General features: G+C 44.3%; 1 protein-coding gene across 1 annotated transcript; it reads left to right on the top strand.

The window, feature by feature from the left end:
- Nucleotides 1-14,068: 14,068 nt before the first annotated feature.
- Nucleotides 14,069-14,767, top strand: LOC102371215 (taste receptor type 2 member 40-like). Its single transcript, XM_025203245.1, has one exon. It carries the CDS (start codon nucleotides 14,069-14,071, stop codon nucleotides 14,765-14,767), a length of 699 nt encoding a protein of 232 aa, XP_025059030.1.
- Nucleotides 14,768-15,829: the final 1,062 nt, after the last annotated feature.

Genomic DNA, 15,829 nt, shown 5'->3' on the forward strand with positions numbered 1-15,829 from the left:
GCTTGACAGCACTGCTCACAGTAGACAGGGCCAGGCTTAGGGCTCAGCTGGTGTGGCCCCATCCCCTGTGAGCCCAGCACTGCTCACAGGGGATGGGGCTGCGCTAGGCAAGTACCAAGCTCAGCCCTGTCCCTGTCCCCCGTGAGCCATACATCCCCAACCGATTCCCGAGCCTATACCCATTCCTGTCCCCATTCCCTGTGAGTGGCACTGGGCTCAGCACTCGGCTGGGGGAGTGCCACTCACAGGGGTTGGGGATGGGGATGGGGCTAGGCTTGGCTCTCAGCTGGCACAGCCCCATCACCTCTGAGTGGCGCTGGGCTCACGGAGGTTGGGGCCCTGCCAACTGAGCGCTGAGCCTGGCCCCATCTCCTGTGAGCTGTGCAGCTCAGTGCTGAACCTGGTGCCACTTGCAGGGAATGCGGCTGGGCTCAGCCCTTGGCCAGTGCGGCCTCAATACCTGTGAGCAGCACTAGGCTCGGTGCTCAGCTGATGCAGCTCCATCCCTTGCAAGTGGCACTGGTGTTGTCCAGGCAGCGCCACTCATAGGGAATGCAGCCACGCCAGCTGAGTGCCAAGCCCAGCTCCATCTCCATCCCCTGTGAACAGTGCTAGGTTCAGCACTCAGCTGGCGCAACCCCATCTCCTGCAAGCAGCGCTGCCTGGCCCGTGCAAGCCAAATGCCGAACCTGGCGCCATTCACAGGGTACAGTGGTGTATAAGTCAAGGTTTAATTTTAGAAGTTAAAAAGTGGGCTTCAAACTTTGACTTACGCACCAGGAAATACAGTATACTTCTGCTTAATTGACTTGTAAGATAATGGCTTTATTGTGTCATATTTTGATATTTCCCTGTAGCAGTTTTAAATGTCCAATATGAGGCCCTTTATGGAATTGGATTTTTAAAAAGCAGCATTTATAATTTAGTTCATTATGAATTTTAATGTAAAGTTGCAGCTCTGAGAGCTGCTCTAATTAAAGCGCCCAAAATGTCACGTGTATCAGCATCCCTGTGCTGAAAAATGGCAGCAGGCGCACTTTAACTAAAGCTCGGTGAATGAGTTTTAGTTAAAGCACCCCACTGCCATTTTTCAGCACAGGGATGCTGATACAGATGACTCTGGAGTCATGCTCCAGAAGACTCGAATAATCAACTGTAATTACATTGCGTCAGAGTAGTCTCACTGTATGTCTATAGGCGCCCTAATTTTAGATCCCAGAAATGTAGCCAAATGCCTGCAGTGGCCCAGGCCAGAAGCTGGGAGGCACTAGAGCACACCTCCCTGCTCAGCTGGAGCAGACAGCTAGAATCTGGAGGAGATCTGGGACAGAAGCTCAATAAACTGAAATCAATTAAGTCTGATACTACATCCATCCAGGTTTATATTAAATCAGCTTCAGCCATTTTGAAAGCAGTTTATGTGCACTGAACTTCTGGGCTAGGAACAGAAGTTACACATAAACTGGTTTAAGTGATCTGAAACTGTCTTAAACCTGTAACAGAACAGAAGTTCAGTGCACAGTGTCAAAATGGCTGAAACTGGTTTAAGATAAACCTGATTGAATGTAGTATCAGACTAAACTGATTTGGGTCAAACCGGTTTATGAAACTTCTGTCCCAAACCCCTTCGTAGTTTAAGTTAAATCAGAGTCCCCCAGCATCCCAGCATTCGTCTCATCCCTGGGCTGGGCTGGTCTGTCTGCTCCAGCAGAGAAGGGCAGTCCCTGCCTCCTCACACCCCTCGGGCAAACCCCAGCTGGGGTATAGGGCCAGGGAGGGGAGTTAAACCCCACTTCCCCTGATTACAGAGCTGCCCTACCATGCTAAACTTACTGAAAGTTACTGCTGGCTGAGACTATGGGCTACAAGTCCCAAAGGCACCTGGAAGCAGGAAGAGGAAATGATGAGAAACCCTGCAGAGTCCGGCTTCTGTGATTCTGGACTGCAAATCCCAGAGACTTTGGGGGCAGCAGGAAGAGGAAGTGAACACAGAGCCCATGCTGGCTTTGTGCCAGACAGCAATGCTCTAGCACCCCCTGGTTCTGGCCAGAACCACTGCAGACATGTGTCTGTATTTCCTTAATCAAAGGTAAAACTGTGTCCAGTTGTTTCTCAGTTTAATCTCTGCAATTTAGACTAACCAATAAAGATTGAATCAATTCACCCTTGGGCTTTTTGACTGTCTGTACTTAGTCCTGTTGTGTTACAGATTTGAACAGGTCTGTGTGTAATTTCTGTCCCTAGCCGCAATGTTCATAAAATGAAACAATAAGAAGTCTTCCTATCAATGGTGGATTCTTCCTTGATTCTCAAAGCCCTCTACAAAGATTAAGTCAGTTTATGAAAGCCCGTCTCCAGTGAAGGAGTCATTATACCAATCTTGCTGATGGAGAAACCAAAATAAAATCTTTATGAAGCAGCTTTTTAGAAATGCTGCACCAGGTTTTTGGTAACATTAAAAACTCAATAAACAACAATATATATCCTAACAATAATAAGCCATTTGGTTCATGAACATGCATTTTTTTAAGATGCAAGTTAACTAGGAATTTTTGACTGATTTGTCAGAGGCAGTGATTTTGTCTTTTTAGCTAAATTAAATATGCCTACTCATAGGTAACAATGATGATTATAGCCATGAGTGAAAAGACTGGGGAATCAGGAGGGGGAGTTAGAAGCGGGACAGGGGAGGAGGGGATGGGAAGGAGATGTGGAGGGAGTCCTTTGTGTGGTTGTGATGGCTAAAGGTGAAGGTAATGGACGTATGGGCATACCTGAGTGCAGGTGAACAGTACGATCTTTGTAACGGAAATAGGGATGGTGTTACGGAAATAGGGATGGAGGAGGGTGGGAAAGTGTGTTTTGGACTGTCAAGTAAGCCATAGCAGTCATGAGACAAGTTTGTAGGGGCATAGGTATATACAAGCACACACATACATATATATTTTTGCAATATACATACACCCATATATATATATATGTATGTATGTATGTATGTATTGCAAAAAAAAATCTTGATTCAGTTGGTTCCTGAAAATCATTATAGCCACTGTGCTTTTGTGTTCTGAAGTTACACTGTTCTGACAGATCTTTAATAGCTCTAACTTCACCAGGTATGTGTGGGGCACTCAGCAACTTGTATCCCTTTTGCCTCAGTTCCTGGATCTGAAATCACAGCCACAGTGAATTGGACAGAGGAGTGTTGCCTGGAGACTTGCACACAAATGCTTCCTTTTTTGTTTTTAGTCAGTGGCCAGCATTTTAAATATTATTAATAAATTGTTACTAACATCAGGGGGAAAATATCCAAAAGATGCACTATGTAGAATGAGACAGATGAATTGTGAAGACGTCCCTTGAATCAAGGGAGCTTGAGCCTATGTTTTCATAGTGCTGTTACTGTTCCTTTAAGCTATTCTTGTAAACATGACAACCTTACAAATCTGATGTAAACACCTGATCCTGCCTGCTAAATGGACAGATGCAGCATGCATGCAGCAAGATGCATAGTATGGGGCAACTTACCAGCCACTGTAAATCTGTGGAGGCAAGGCCATCACTTCCTATGACATCACTTCCTGTTCCAGCTGTTGCTGTAGACTCCTAAACTGGAATTGCCCTGTCCAGGGAAAGGGATCAAGTGTTGCCACTCTGGCAAATTCAAGAGACTGGAGAAGTTTGCTGTATTGCCAATCCCACCATGTCAAAAATCAAGAGACAAACTTAAAAATCTGGAGATTTGGTATGTAAATCATGAGCTGCTCTCTTCTAATGCTCTGCCTCCCCTTCACCGCCCCCGGGCTTCTTGCGCATGTTCCCTGAGTAGCTCCCCTGTCCATTGCAGCCCCGGGCTTAGTGCTGACCTGTCAAGGCTCCCTGCAGCCCCACATGGCTGGGCCCTACCTAAACTCTGCTCCCACGCAGGCTCCTGGGGACTTTGTGACGGGTTCTGGCCCGGTTGGGTGTAAGGTGCACCAGAAGAAAAAGCTGGAGATTTGAGAGTTCTATCATGAGATCATGAGTCAGACTTAATTTTACTTTAGAAATCATGGCTCTCGTGATAAGTTGGTGAGAGTTGGCATTACTGAGTTTGTAGGAGTGCTGCTAAACAGTAGGCCTGAAGCCATCTTGAAGCTCAAAGGACCCAGGGTGTGGATCTTGTAAGGATTACAAAGGGCTTTGTCAGCAGCCTGTTAAATCAAGCATCCTGCCAGTTAAGCAAATGGCAAATCATGCAATTTAAATTAAGCCAGAGAAAGGCCTAGGCCTCAGGGACAAATATTAGATGGGGTCTTAGTAAAGAATCAAAGATTTACATTAGTGCTTTGAAACGTAAATGTCCAAAAAAATGAGCACATTGTCTCTTTGTGGAGTGTGTTTTGGAATTACAGGCCTGTGCTGTGCTTTTCATAATCTGGAAGACAGGGAGGGTAGATCGATACAAACAACCTTGTTGATTTCATAGATTTCATAGACATCAGGGCTGGAAGGGACCTCGGAAGATCATCGAGTCCAGCCCCCCGCCCAAAGGGCAGGAAGTCAGCTGGGGTCATAGGATCCCAGCAAGATAAGCATCCAGTTTCATCTTGAAGGTGTTCAATGAAGGCGCTTGAACCACCTCCGGTGGCAGGCTGTTCCAGACCTTGGGGGCTCGGACAGTAAAGAAGTTCTTCCTTATGTCCAGCCAGAAACGATCTTGAAGTAGTAGCCATAAAATGAAGCCATAAAATGAAGAAAGCAACTTGAAAGGTGCTAAAGAGAATGCCTTGTCTGCAGGTACTAGGCAGAACTTTTCTCTCTAAATCTGTCAATTCACAAGGCCATCCAAATGGGCTTAATAAATATTTTCCCAGGGCCACTTAAGAACCTGTTCCCACTGGTTCCTTACAGTCTTGAGAAATGAGGGAAGTCAAAGGGACCAATTAAAAGCTGTTAGTCGGAAGCAACAGTGTACCCATAGGACTAATCAAATGCAGGCACATAGCTCAGGTGGGGCAAAGGAGGCACCAGGGAGCACAAGGATCCCACTTTCCAGGAGTCTGCAGTGTCAGGGGAAGCTCTGCAATGCCTCTGCCCAGCCATAGGATCTGGACATCACAGCGCTGCAGTAAGTAGTATATTCAGGGAGTGGAGGGAGAGGAGGAAACAGGCCATTGGCTGCCTCAACAGCTCCATAGCCTGAGACCCCACCACAAGGAGTAGCCAGCCATTTCAGCTCCTCCCTGGAGAGGGCCCCTGGCTAGGCATTAACCCGACGGGCACTGTGGGCCAAAAACACTGGGTGCAGCTGGTTTCTGTCACTGATGGAGAGGCCTGCGCTGAGCCACCAGCCTCACTAGCCCTGGCCACATGGTAAGTCCTGTACTGTGGGGAGGGCCATCCTAGCCCTGCCCCTACTCCTGGCCCCAACCTGCCTGCACTCCCCTGGCTGTGGGTTCCCCCCATAGCATGCAGAGAGGTGGGATACAGTTCAAAACTTTGTTGAGAAGCTCATGTCCCCATTGTTTGCCAGGCATGGGCCTCTCACCCCCCGAGGAAGGCATTTATTATGGCAGCACTGTCCTCTGTTTCTAAGGTTTCTGTCCTAAGGTTTGCATCATTACATGTGCACCTGGGTCTTCCATCCACTTTCATTTTTGGCTGTGAAGTAAGAGGAGGACTGCACGTGTTAGATCCCCACAGCTCAGCATTTCAGTGAAATTTTTTCTGGTTGGAGCTTCACAGCTAGGATGGAGAAGAAACTGGTTCCCTGTCATTATCATCTCTTAATTTGGTACAAATTATTTTTGAAGGTGTGCGCGGGTGTGGGTTTGTGGGGGGTTCTGAAGGAGTGTGGGGGGTGTGGGAGGATGTGGAGTTTGCGGGGAGGGTTGTGAATGGATGTGGGGGAGTGTGGGTATGTGTGTGGGGTTTGTGGGCCGGTGTAGGGTTTGGTCAGCAGCTCAGCAGCAGCAGGCAGCAGGTGCTTATGGCCGTGGCAGGCATAGCCCCAACAGCATACGCCTCTGGTTGAGTCCCAGGGCCTGCACATGCTGGCATGGAGCCGGCTTGGCCCACTGATGCCTGCTTTCAAACGAAACTGCATTGGGTCCATGGCAGCACGTGGGGCTTGGAGCACTGCAAGTGGGAGCCATGCACCATTGGGTCGGGCAGGCTTTATGTCAGCATGTGGGGCTTGTGGCACTCTAGTGGGAAGCTGCCCATGGAGACACAGAGCACGTCTGACCCAGTGGTGTGCAACTCTGTGCCTCCATAAGTGGTTTCCCACCTGGCCTAATGATGTGTGGCTTCCAGTCTACATGCCATTGGGTTGGGCCAGCCCTCTTTGTGGGGCATCCCATGGACACCTCCTCACTCCCTCAGGTCCCACTCACACACCCCCAACCTACCCTGCACCTGCCCTGCAAGCTTTTCCCACAGCTTCCAACCCCCCTACCCCCCAGCCCTAGCAACCACCTGCACTCGCATCCATCCCACAGGGCCCCCTGGCCCTGCCGATACCTCCTATCCCTGACCCACAGCCCCCCAGTTGGCCCCCAGCCCCCTGCAAGTCCCACTTACCTAAAAGGCTCCAGAAGGAAAAGTGAGCCTGTGCCAAGTCCTGGCTGACTAAGTCTCAGGCCCTCCCCCCTCCTCCTCTCTCTCTCCCTTGGGGCAGGACTTAGGGTTTGCCACCCTTTTTGCAAGAAGCTCTTGCAGGCTGCAACTCTGCCAGCCTGCACAGAGCTGTTTGCAAAAGTGGAAAATTTACGGGTATCTGTGTTAAAATGAAAAATCTACTTTTGTCTCTGTTAAAAGAGAAAATCCATGGTTTTTTCCGTTTTTCCATGGGACACGGAAAGCCAGGGTCCCTGATTATATGAAAAGTATTATATGTTCTTTGGTTGTATCTGAATTGACTTGTCCTCTGATTTGTCACCTCTCTTACCAGAGAATCCCATAGCTTCCATCATAGCTACACATAGGTTGATCCCCCATTTTTCTCCCTTTAGCTTCCTTTTTCTATAGAGATGAGTTGGGCAACTGAAAAATAACACAAAATTCTGGAGACACAATTGCAGGTCCGAAGATGACTCCCCTCTTGTCCCTACTACTTTACCCATGCTTACAAATCATTTTTCCTACATTATATTCCATATAGTTAATATTCACTTCTTTGTGGAGACATGAAATGGGCTTTAGGTGTTCCAAGATTGAGGCTTGAGTCAATGCAGTTCACATGCTGATCTGGTTTATTTGTTTGTTTGTTTTACTCTGGGTATCTATTGTTGTCACTAGGACTATTTTTTTTGTTAAGAAAACTTGATGCTGTCTACTTGTGTGATGATAATGGCTACTTGTGTAATGATAATAGCTACTTTAACCCTTTGGCCACCCTGGTACCCTGATTCTAACCAATACCAAGATGAAGAAGGTAGTACTGAGAGACTTGTAGCATGTCACATACAGGCAGAACAATGACACTTCACAAAGCCACTTACGGTAATACCCCAGAAAGACAACAATCTTTCTCTTTCCTGTTTATTTAGCAAGAGACTTTTCCTACTTCCAGGTGAACTAAGATTTAAATATTTATACCAGAACTTTATTCCTTGATGGTAGTTGTGAAGGACTATGTCCATCTTAAAGAGACAAAAGGATTCCCTTTTGTGAGGGAAGGGGTTATGAAAGAACAGGGTAAACCCCCAAGTAATGTGAGCTTGATTCCCTGATGCAGAATGGGAGAGAAATACCAATAGGCTGGAGCAGGTCCAGGAGATGATGGAAATCCCTGGTCATACCAAGGCCTACGTTGAGAGGACATTTTCTGGACACATCATGGCCAAGGCCCTAAACACCTGTAAGGACCCCAGCTCTCTACAGCCTGAGTTACATAAGGGTTGACACTCAGAAGTCTAGAAGCATATGTTGACAGCCATGGAAAATACCATATGACCCAAAGCACTACCCTATTTCCTGAACATGTGAGCAATTGCTAGTCTGTCATCTGAACAAATGATCCTAAGTTCAAAAATGTAACTGCAGCTGAAGTCAGCAGGAGCTGTGGGTGCTCAGCCCCGCTGGCCAAGTGGTGTGAAGGAATGAGCACAGGAGCTGGAGTTCTTTGGTGGGCTTTGCCACTGATTCATTGTGTGGCCTAGGACCACCATTTTCCTTTGTCTCTGTCTCTGTTCCTATGTATAAGGAATGGAGTGGAGGCAAGAGGGTGATAATATTTACTCACCTACCTTCAAGGTTATAGGGACTAATTAGTATCTTGAAAAAAAAATCTGAAACAAATTAATAAACCACATGTACACACACCATGACCCAAACACAATATTCTTTCCCTGAAAAGGGAGAAGAGTCAAAGATGCTCTGAAATCTACTAATAAGTATTGTTTTCATTGTTTGACTGCAAGAGCTCTTGTTGCAATAAACACATTGACTACATGTTGCTTATGTAAGTCCATGTCAACAGAGTTGTAATATTCAAATCTGGATGATACTGACATTCACAGGATCTACTGCTTACACAGTGTTCAGAGATATTTACATGCCTGTCAACTTTTGGGACAGAAAATGAAGTGGAAATTCAAAACAGGCTTATAAGTGGAGAAAACAATTGGACTTTCTAGGTCTTTTTTCACTGAAATCACCATTCCCGCAGGTATTTTCACTGTTTTGTTTCAGGAGAAATGCTAGCTGCTGAGTCTTATTGTATTTGAAAGGCTTAGAAAACAGGTATTTTGGAATCAAAATTATATATATTTATATATATCTATATCTATATATCTATATAGATATAGATATATCTATATATCTGTTGGTAGAAGGATATATCTTAAGGTTTCTGAGCAGAAATAACTTGAAAATGACTCTGCTTTTGTTTAAAAAATGCATTCATTCCCCTCTTTTCCCAATTCAGGGGCAGGTTGCGAGACTCTTTCAAGTTCCTTTGTCTATACTGTATCCTCACCCCAACAGCTAGTGAAGATAAATAAATGCCATTAGGTGGGCACCCCCACCTGTTAGTGCCATATTCAAGTAATGCAGCCAATTTCTTTCAGATCTTCTGTCCTGGTCCCAGATCTGGAGAGTCACCTCTGCAACTATGTCCAGCTTCATGCCTATCAGCCTTGCTGAGCCCTTTCTTGGAAAGGGATGCTGGGAAAGCCCACATCTACTGCCTAGGGCTCCTGGCTTGGGTGCCCAAATATTATGGAAGGTGGCTCTGACCTAAACACTTTTTGACTGTCACCTTCCCCCATCTCTGTCTCTCTGTTTTGAATCCCCACGGCCCTAAAGGAGGAACTAAGGATTTTCTTTTAGCCATACATCTTGGGAGTGACCTCTCTTCCTTTCCACCATTCTTCCTCAGTGTAGAGCTCATTAGCTTCTCCATGCATTGAGAAAATCAAGCCCTGAGAAGCTGATCCTTCACTAGTGGGGAAGAGGTCCCCGAGGGATTACAAATCCCATCCTGCTTTTGGTTTCTCTGTTTCTGAGCATGGTCATCTCCACTCCATTTTTCTGCTTTCTCCTCTACTCTTTACACTGGGGAGAATTCAGGCTTTTCTGACAGCTGAGATACCATTGCATGCTGGGTGGGAAGGCCACCAGTCTGCAGTCATTCTCCAAGAAGAAGTCCTGGCTCACCATATGCGCTGTGACTCTGTGCCATCAGGAACATGAGTGACTGGTGCCTCCTGAATCTGGGGTGGGGGACCCGCAGAAGCCACTGACGGTGGTGGCCCTGTCAGTGGGGGCACCAGCCCTACTGACAGCATAAGTGTCAGCCATCAGGGGGGCACCGGCCCTGTCACGGGGGCACCCCTGTGTGCCCCCTACCAGTTGCCTATGTTCAGGAAGGCTTGAGTGGGACACACTATGGCTTGGAGGTGGCTTTTGAAGTGACCCTTGGCTCTGCTCCAGCTGGTGCTGTTATCCACAGCATGCAGTTAGTCTCTGTTCAGTACTGGTTGCTTTTCCTTTTGCAGGGGCTGTTGGTAGTCAGACTTGGCCTGAGCTGCTCCAGCCATAAGGAGTCATCCATGGCTTTTCTCAGGCATGGTTATAGTGCCCTAAGCAGAATTTTTTTCTGAAGCAATAGTGGCAAGATGGCTCCAGGTTGCCTAGAAAGACTTTCTGAGCACATATTAACCTAAGAGTTTCTCTGCCATTTCAGTGACAAGATGTTGGAGGTACCCTTCTTTCCCCTACTTTTTGCCTATGGCACAATGTAGGGCGAATTGGATTTTGTTTTCAGGAGGTGTTTTTTGGACAAGGCATGTGGGTCAGTGTGCTACAGACTGAAGTGGATGTCTTTTAGGAATCTTTGGGGGAAAGGTTCCCCTTTTTGTGCAAATATGAATACAAGGGACTGCACTGAACATTTAGAAGCTGCAATTTGGACTCAACATTTGGAACCCATTCCGATGAGCATTTGAAAAGGCAAGTTGAGAACCAATCACCTTCCTCAGCTCTTGGGCCAAAAGGAGGCAAAGAAGTCTTTCCCGAGGTACAAGAGGTACCTGGGCATATACTCTGAGGTACAAGAAGGGGCACAGTTGCTCATCATCCTGTCCTACCCTGGAACTGGTGTCCCTCTGCCACTCCAACCAAATTTCCCACTGGTGCTATGCTGCTTTGAGATATCAATCAAGCTTTTAAATATATATTCTTGTTCTATCAAGCTATTTTGCTCAACGAAGAGGCCCTGTTCATCATCCAGGCTGTATAGACATAATTCTTGCAGCTGTTGAGGTTCATGTAGCCACAGGATAGACCCTGGGACTTCTGCCATGCACATACTTAATGAGCAGTAATTTGTTTGCTATCACTTACTGTAAACAGAAATCCAGCTGGAGTGAAGTAGAAATGTATATGTGAGATGGGGTGTTGGTAATGGGATCCCGCTGTGATTTGCATCCTTTTGACTGCAGCTGGGTTTCTGTTAGGACAGTGGACTCTACCTGCAGACAGAGTATCCTTTTAGGAGAGAAACTGTAATGGCCAAAAGATCACCTTCTTGGAATTATGGGAAATCTTGAATTCCCTTTGGCTGGGGTCATCCTGAGAGGCTAGGAGTGGCTTCTGTACGAGGAGACCTTGTTTGAAATAAGTTTGGGAGTGAAGGTTTCTGTTGACTGATGCTCAGATTGAGCACACCAGCTGTTAAAGAACAAAACTTTTTCAAATAAGTCGGAGAGTTCTGAGTTTTGCTGAAAAGATTCTGGACTGTTTCATAATTGCTATGTTGGGTGATGACCATGAATGAAGAGGAACCCACAGAGCTTTTTGTTGAATTGTTTGTTTGTATCTCTCTTGCATTTCTTATTTCTTCACTGCAAGGCATGTCTGAAATGAAAGCCCAGACTGAGGTATCTCTCAAATTTTTTCAATGTACTTAAGTCACCCCAAAGGCAGTCCCATCTTCTCTTCTACAGCACTAATTTTGGCCTGACTGATCTTGCAGTGACAAGACAGAAAGGAACTTTTCTCCACAAACTGGCTTTGCCTCCATTTTCAGGCTGACCTGACTACCTGAGAACAAACTAGACTCTGTCCAGCTAACGGAGTGCCAGTTTATACCTAACATAATTTTACAACTACTCATCCACATCATATCAGAACCCAAAAACTTTCCTCCTTTTCATTTTCTTCTGTCTTTTGCCTATGTTTTTGTCTTATAATTCAGGGAAAAAACTGCTTAAGTAGTCATAGCTTCATAAATGAGTAAAAAACATTTTCATTTTTAACCTCTGTTATTATTAATGTTGTCATTAGGACATTATTTTGATTACCATCATAAAGAAAGACAAAGCTGGATATTGTAAGGAAAGTGTTCTGTGCACCACACATTTGAATAAAGAAGAAAGGGTTTGAATTTTGTGTAGTGTTATTATGAAGTTAGTGCTTGAAAAGAAACCTGAGATATAGCATTAGGTGTGAAATGCAAGAATATATTAAAATAATCTTCCAGCTCTGACCTCATTCACGACCCAATGAAGAATCATTCTTTGATTTTTCTTAGCAGGTATATTCTGTATGTCCAAGGTGGGTATACACCAACCCTGTACCCAGACTTTACTAGGGAATGTCAAAGCAAAGCACAGTATGCCACCAGGGACACCACAGACAGTAAACATCATGGCATATGCCTAGCACAAGTATAAGGTAAGGGCTATTAGATTTATTTTAGGGTGGCGTGCAGAATGGTATGCCACGTTTCACAGCAAAACTCCTTAGCATGAGATGGAGGTCATGTAGAACATATCATGGGTGAATAGCAACCAAAATAAATGTGTCTTCTCTAGCCAGACAAATTCTTCAAAACTAGATCTCATCAGGTGAGGACAACAGAAGGAAGTGTCATTTTTTCTTAAAATGTGCAGATAGGAAGGAAGCTGATGCTGATCAAGATGAGAAAGGTCTCAGATCCAACAACATGTTGGTGGCCTCTACACCTCTTCCTCAGTTAGGCATTTCTTAGTTGAGCCCCAAAATGTACTTGGACAACAGGCAGAACAGAAAATGGAATCCAATAGTGCAATCATGAGACATCAAAGTGCTTGTGTTTCGTGTCTCAAAAACACGAGGGACAAACAAAACATTGAGAGATCCTGCATCGGTGTTAGAGCTTTTTCTTCTTGTAACCTGGTACTGCTTGTTCCAATGAAGCAGTTTATCCTCTCTCGCCGATAGAAGGATAATAGCTACTTCCCATCTCCTGTGACGTCTCATCTTGGCCTATCTTTCTGACACATCTATGGGGATATTCAGCTGTCAAATAATATTTAACCAAACCAAAATTATGTTCTTGCTATTTCCTATTCTTGCTATTTTCTATATAAATCTTGCCAACATGTCCAAGATCAAAATTTTTCTCTGCCAACTGCCAGGACCTAATTATCCAAGCCCTACAGAACTTGTACCTCAAGTACAGCTGTCTCCTCCTTCCCTGCCATGATGGTGGCATTTGACTTCCTCGGTGAAATGGTTGGAAGATGTTTATTACATTGGCAAAACTATCTTTTTTTCACTAGCCTCCCTTTCAGAAATGGCTGAACCATTCATATCAAAACTTTATTTTAACCATGAGGAAAACAACAAGTGGCATGGAATTTTTGGCCCAACTTTTCCAAAGCTCTAGGCAAAGAGGAAACAGCAGTTTATAGTGAAAAACAACCAGTAGCTATTATTCTTAATGTTTACTACAGTTATCACTGTTATCTCTGCCTACACTAATAAAGTAAATTTTCTCTACAATTTAAACCTGTAAATGTTATACTTAAGGTCTTGTTAGGGAGCCTGAAACAAAAAGCAAACTAATACAAATGTCAGAGGGGAAAAAAACCTTATTTTCCTGGCCAACGGCCTCAACAATCTTGCTGTCATACTGTACAAGAGCTACAGCCTATAAATGATATGCAAGGCCCCCTTGGTGCAATGAGCAGTAGTCATCCAGTGTGGAAATAAAGAAAAAATAACTAAAATACATTTAAAAAATAAGGAAAGACAGTATCCAATGGAAAATCTCTGTAATACTCTAACTACACAGCAGCATGGAACAAAATATGGAAATAAAATGTATGGAAATAGACAAGATCATCATAACTGTAATAGAATCTTTCTGAGATTTGCAATCCTGCAAATGCACTTGGGTCTTCAGATTCAACAGCTGAAAATATCACCACGCTCACTGTCAGCTACAATACAAAGGCAGAAGGACAGGGTATAAGCCAAGCAGATACCAGAAGCCTGGCAGTTCAGAGAGACATCTTCTTCTTGGGCAATTTCTCTTGGAGCTTCACAAGCTGGGTAGGAATCTGAGACCATAGACATAAACATGACTCCTTTAAATGTTGTTACTTTGATAGGTTTAGTAATTGAGTTTGTTGTGGGTATTATAGCAAATGGATTGATAGTAGGTTTTAATTGCATTGCATGGATTAGAAGTCAAAAACTAGATTCGTGTGCCTTAGTCCTGATTAGCCTGGGGACCTCCAGATTTTTTTTACTGCATGCAATATTGATTAATAATATTTTCTTTGCAATTCCTAAGAAGAGGATTGAACAATGCAATATGTGGAGAGCTATCAATTTTACCTGGATGTATCTGAGCATTCTCAGTCTCTGGTTTGCCACTTGGCTCGCTGTCTTCTACTGTGTGAAGATCACCAGCTTCAACCAACCCCTTTTCCTCTGGCTGAAGCTGAGATTTTCAGGGCTACTTCCATGGCTTATTCTGGGCTCCTTGCTGGTCTCCTTGGCCACCTCTCTCCCTTCAGTCAATGTAATACATATAAATTACTTAAACAATTCAATTGATAATTTGTCCAGAAACATCACAGTGGTATGTCTATATAAGACTAACACATCTCTTAGTTACTTAATTTTGACCATGCTTGGACAGTACTCTCCTTTTGTTTTATTTTTTGTTCCATCTCTGTTGCTAGTCACTTCTCTGTTGAGACATACAAAAAGAATGGGAGAAAACATGAGCACTTCCAGGGACATCAGTGCAGAGGCTCATATCAGAGCAATTAAAGCTCTCCTCTCTTTCATTTTCCTGTACATTTTCTATATGTTGGCACAGTTTTTTACATTGACAAATAAGTTCGCTACCAGCAGCCCCTACCTTATATGGCTCTGTATTATGATACTAGCTGGATATCCCTCTGGGCATTCTGTTATCCTGATTCTCAGCAATCCCAAACTGAAAGAAGCAGCACTAAAGGGCTTGCACAATGCCAGGTGTCTGCAGGAAGATGAGAGTCAGTGATGCGACTCTACAAGGAGAACCCCTCTCCCCCTCCTACTTATTTATGAAAAGATTTCTCCTGATTTAACATGTACTAACATTAGAATATCACCAACTTGAACTTCATGATACCAGCAGGAAAGGAATGATGATAGACTTGAATAGTCAAATTCTTTTTTCCCTCCTAAATGTCTGTGATTTTATAACTTATGAATGTCAAGGACAAATTCTCATCTTTTATGCATTAGCTCTCATCATGAGACTGAGTGGACTTCAACTAGTATCAATATCCAGTGAGAATCTCCTCATAGGAGAAGGCTTGCACAGAACATTTCATGACCAAATTACAAGATCTCCAGTATCCCAGGTGTCTGCAGAAAGGCTCCAACCATATGCAAAGAAAAGAACATCACATTAACAACTGAAAATGGATGACTTAAAAGCTCCTATCCTTTTGTTATGCTGAAAGGTGCTACCAGCTGCTATACCGTGAATCTTTGATTCAGAGATAATCATCACACACCAAGTTCAAGTCAAGGGTGTGAAGCATTCTTTCAGACACTCCTAAAAGAGAAATTACAGCTTTTTTTTTATATAATAAAGCCCTATAAATAATTGATGCATGGCAGGTGAGAGCTAAGTTATATGGATGGAGGGGGACTGAAAACTCAGGGACTTGATATTGTTTTTGCAACTTGTTACATGGTAGGGGCACAAAGTCAGGGAGTTTCTAGAAACAGCTGTGAGTATGAGCCCGAGAGAGAGAGAAACTGAGCTTCTTGGGCACGGGGTTTGCTGGAAGCAGACTCGGGACATTCTGATCAAGAAAACTGCCTGCTGTGGTTTGTTTTTACTATGGAAAAAGACTTTTCTAGCCTCTTGCAAATAAACAATTATTTCACAAAAAAGTATATCTAATTTATATAATTGATTTCTTCCCTCATGAAAATAGCCCTGCAAGTCCCCGAATACTGGATAACTGCTTTCACCAAAAGGGCAACACTAGTGACAATGGCAGAAAAGACATTTTCTAAGGAGACATATTGTGATTTGTTATGCCTGTTGAACCAAGCAGGGGCACAT

Source organism: Alligator sinensis, unplaced genomic scaffold (assembly GCF_000455745.1).
Source record: "Alligator sinensis unplaced genomic scaffold, ASM45574v1 scaffold534_1, whole genome shotgun sequence".
NCBI lineage: Eukaryota > Metazoa > Chordata > Crocodylia > Alligatoridae > Alligator > Alligator sinensis.

Excerpts from the sequence above, each read along its gene's own strand:
- LOC102371215 (XM_025203245.1), top strand. The coding sequence starts at position 14,069 with ATGTGGAGAGCTATCAATTTTACCTGGATGTATCTGAGCATTCTCAGT.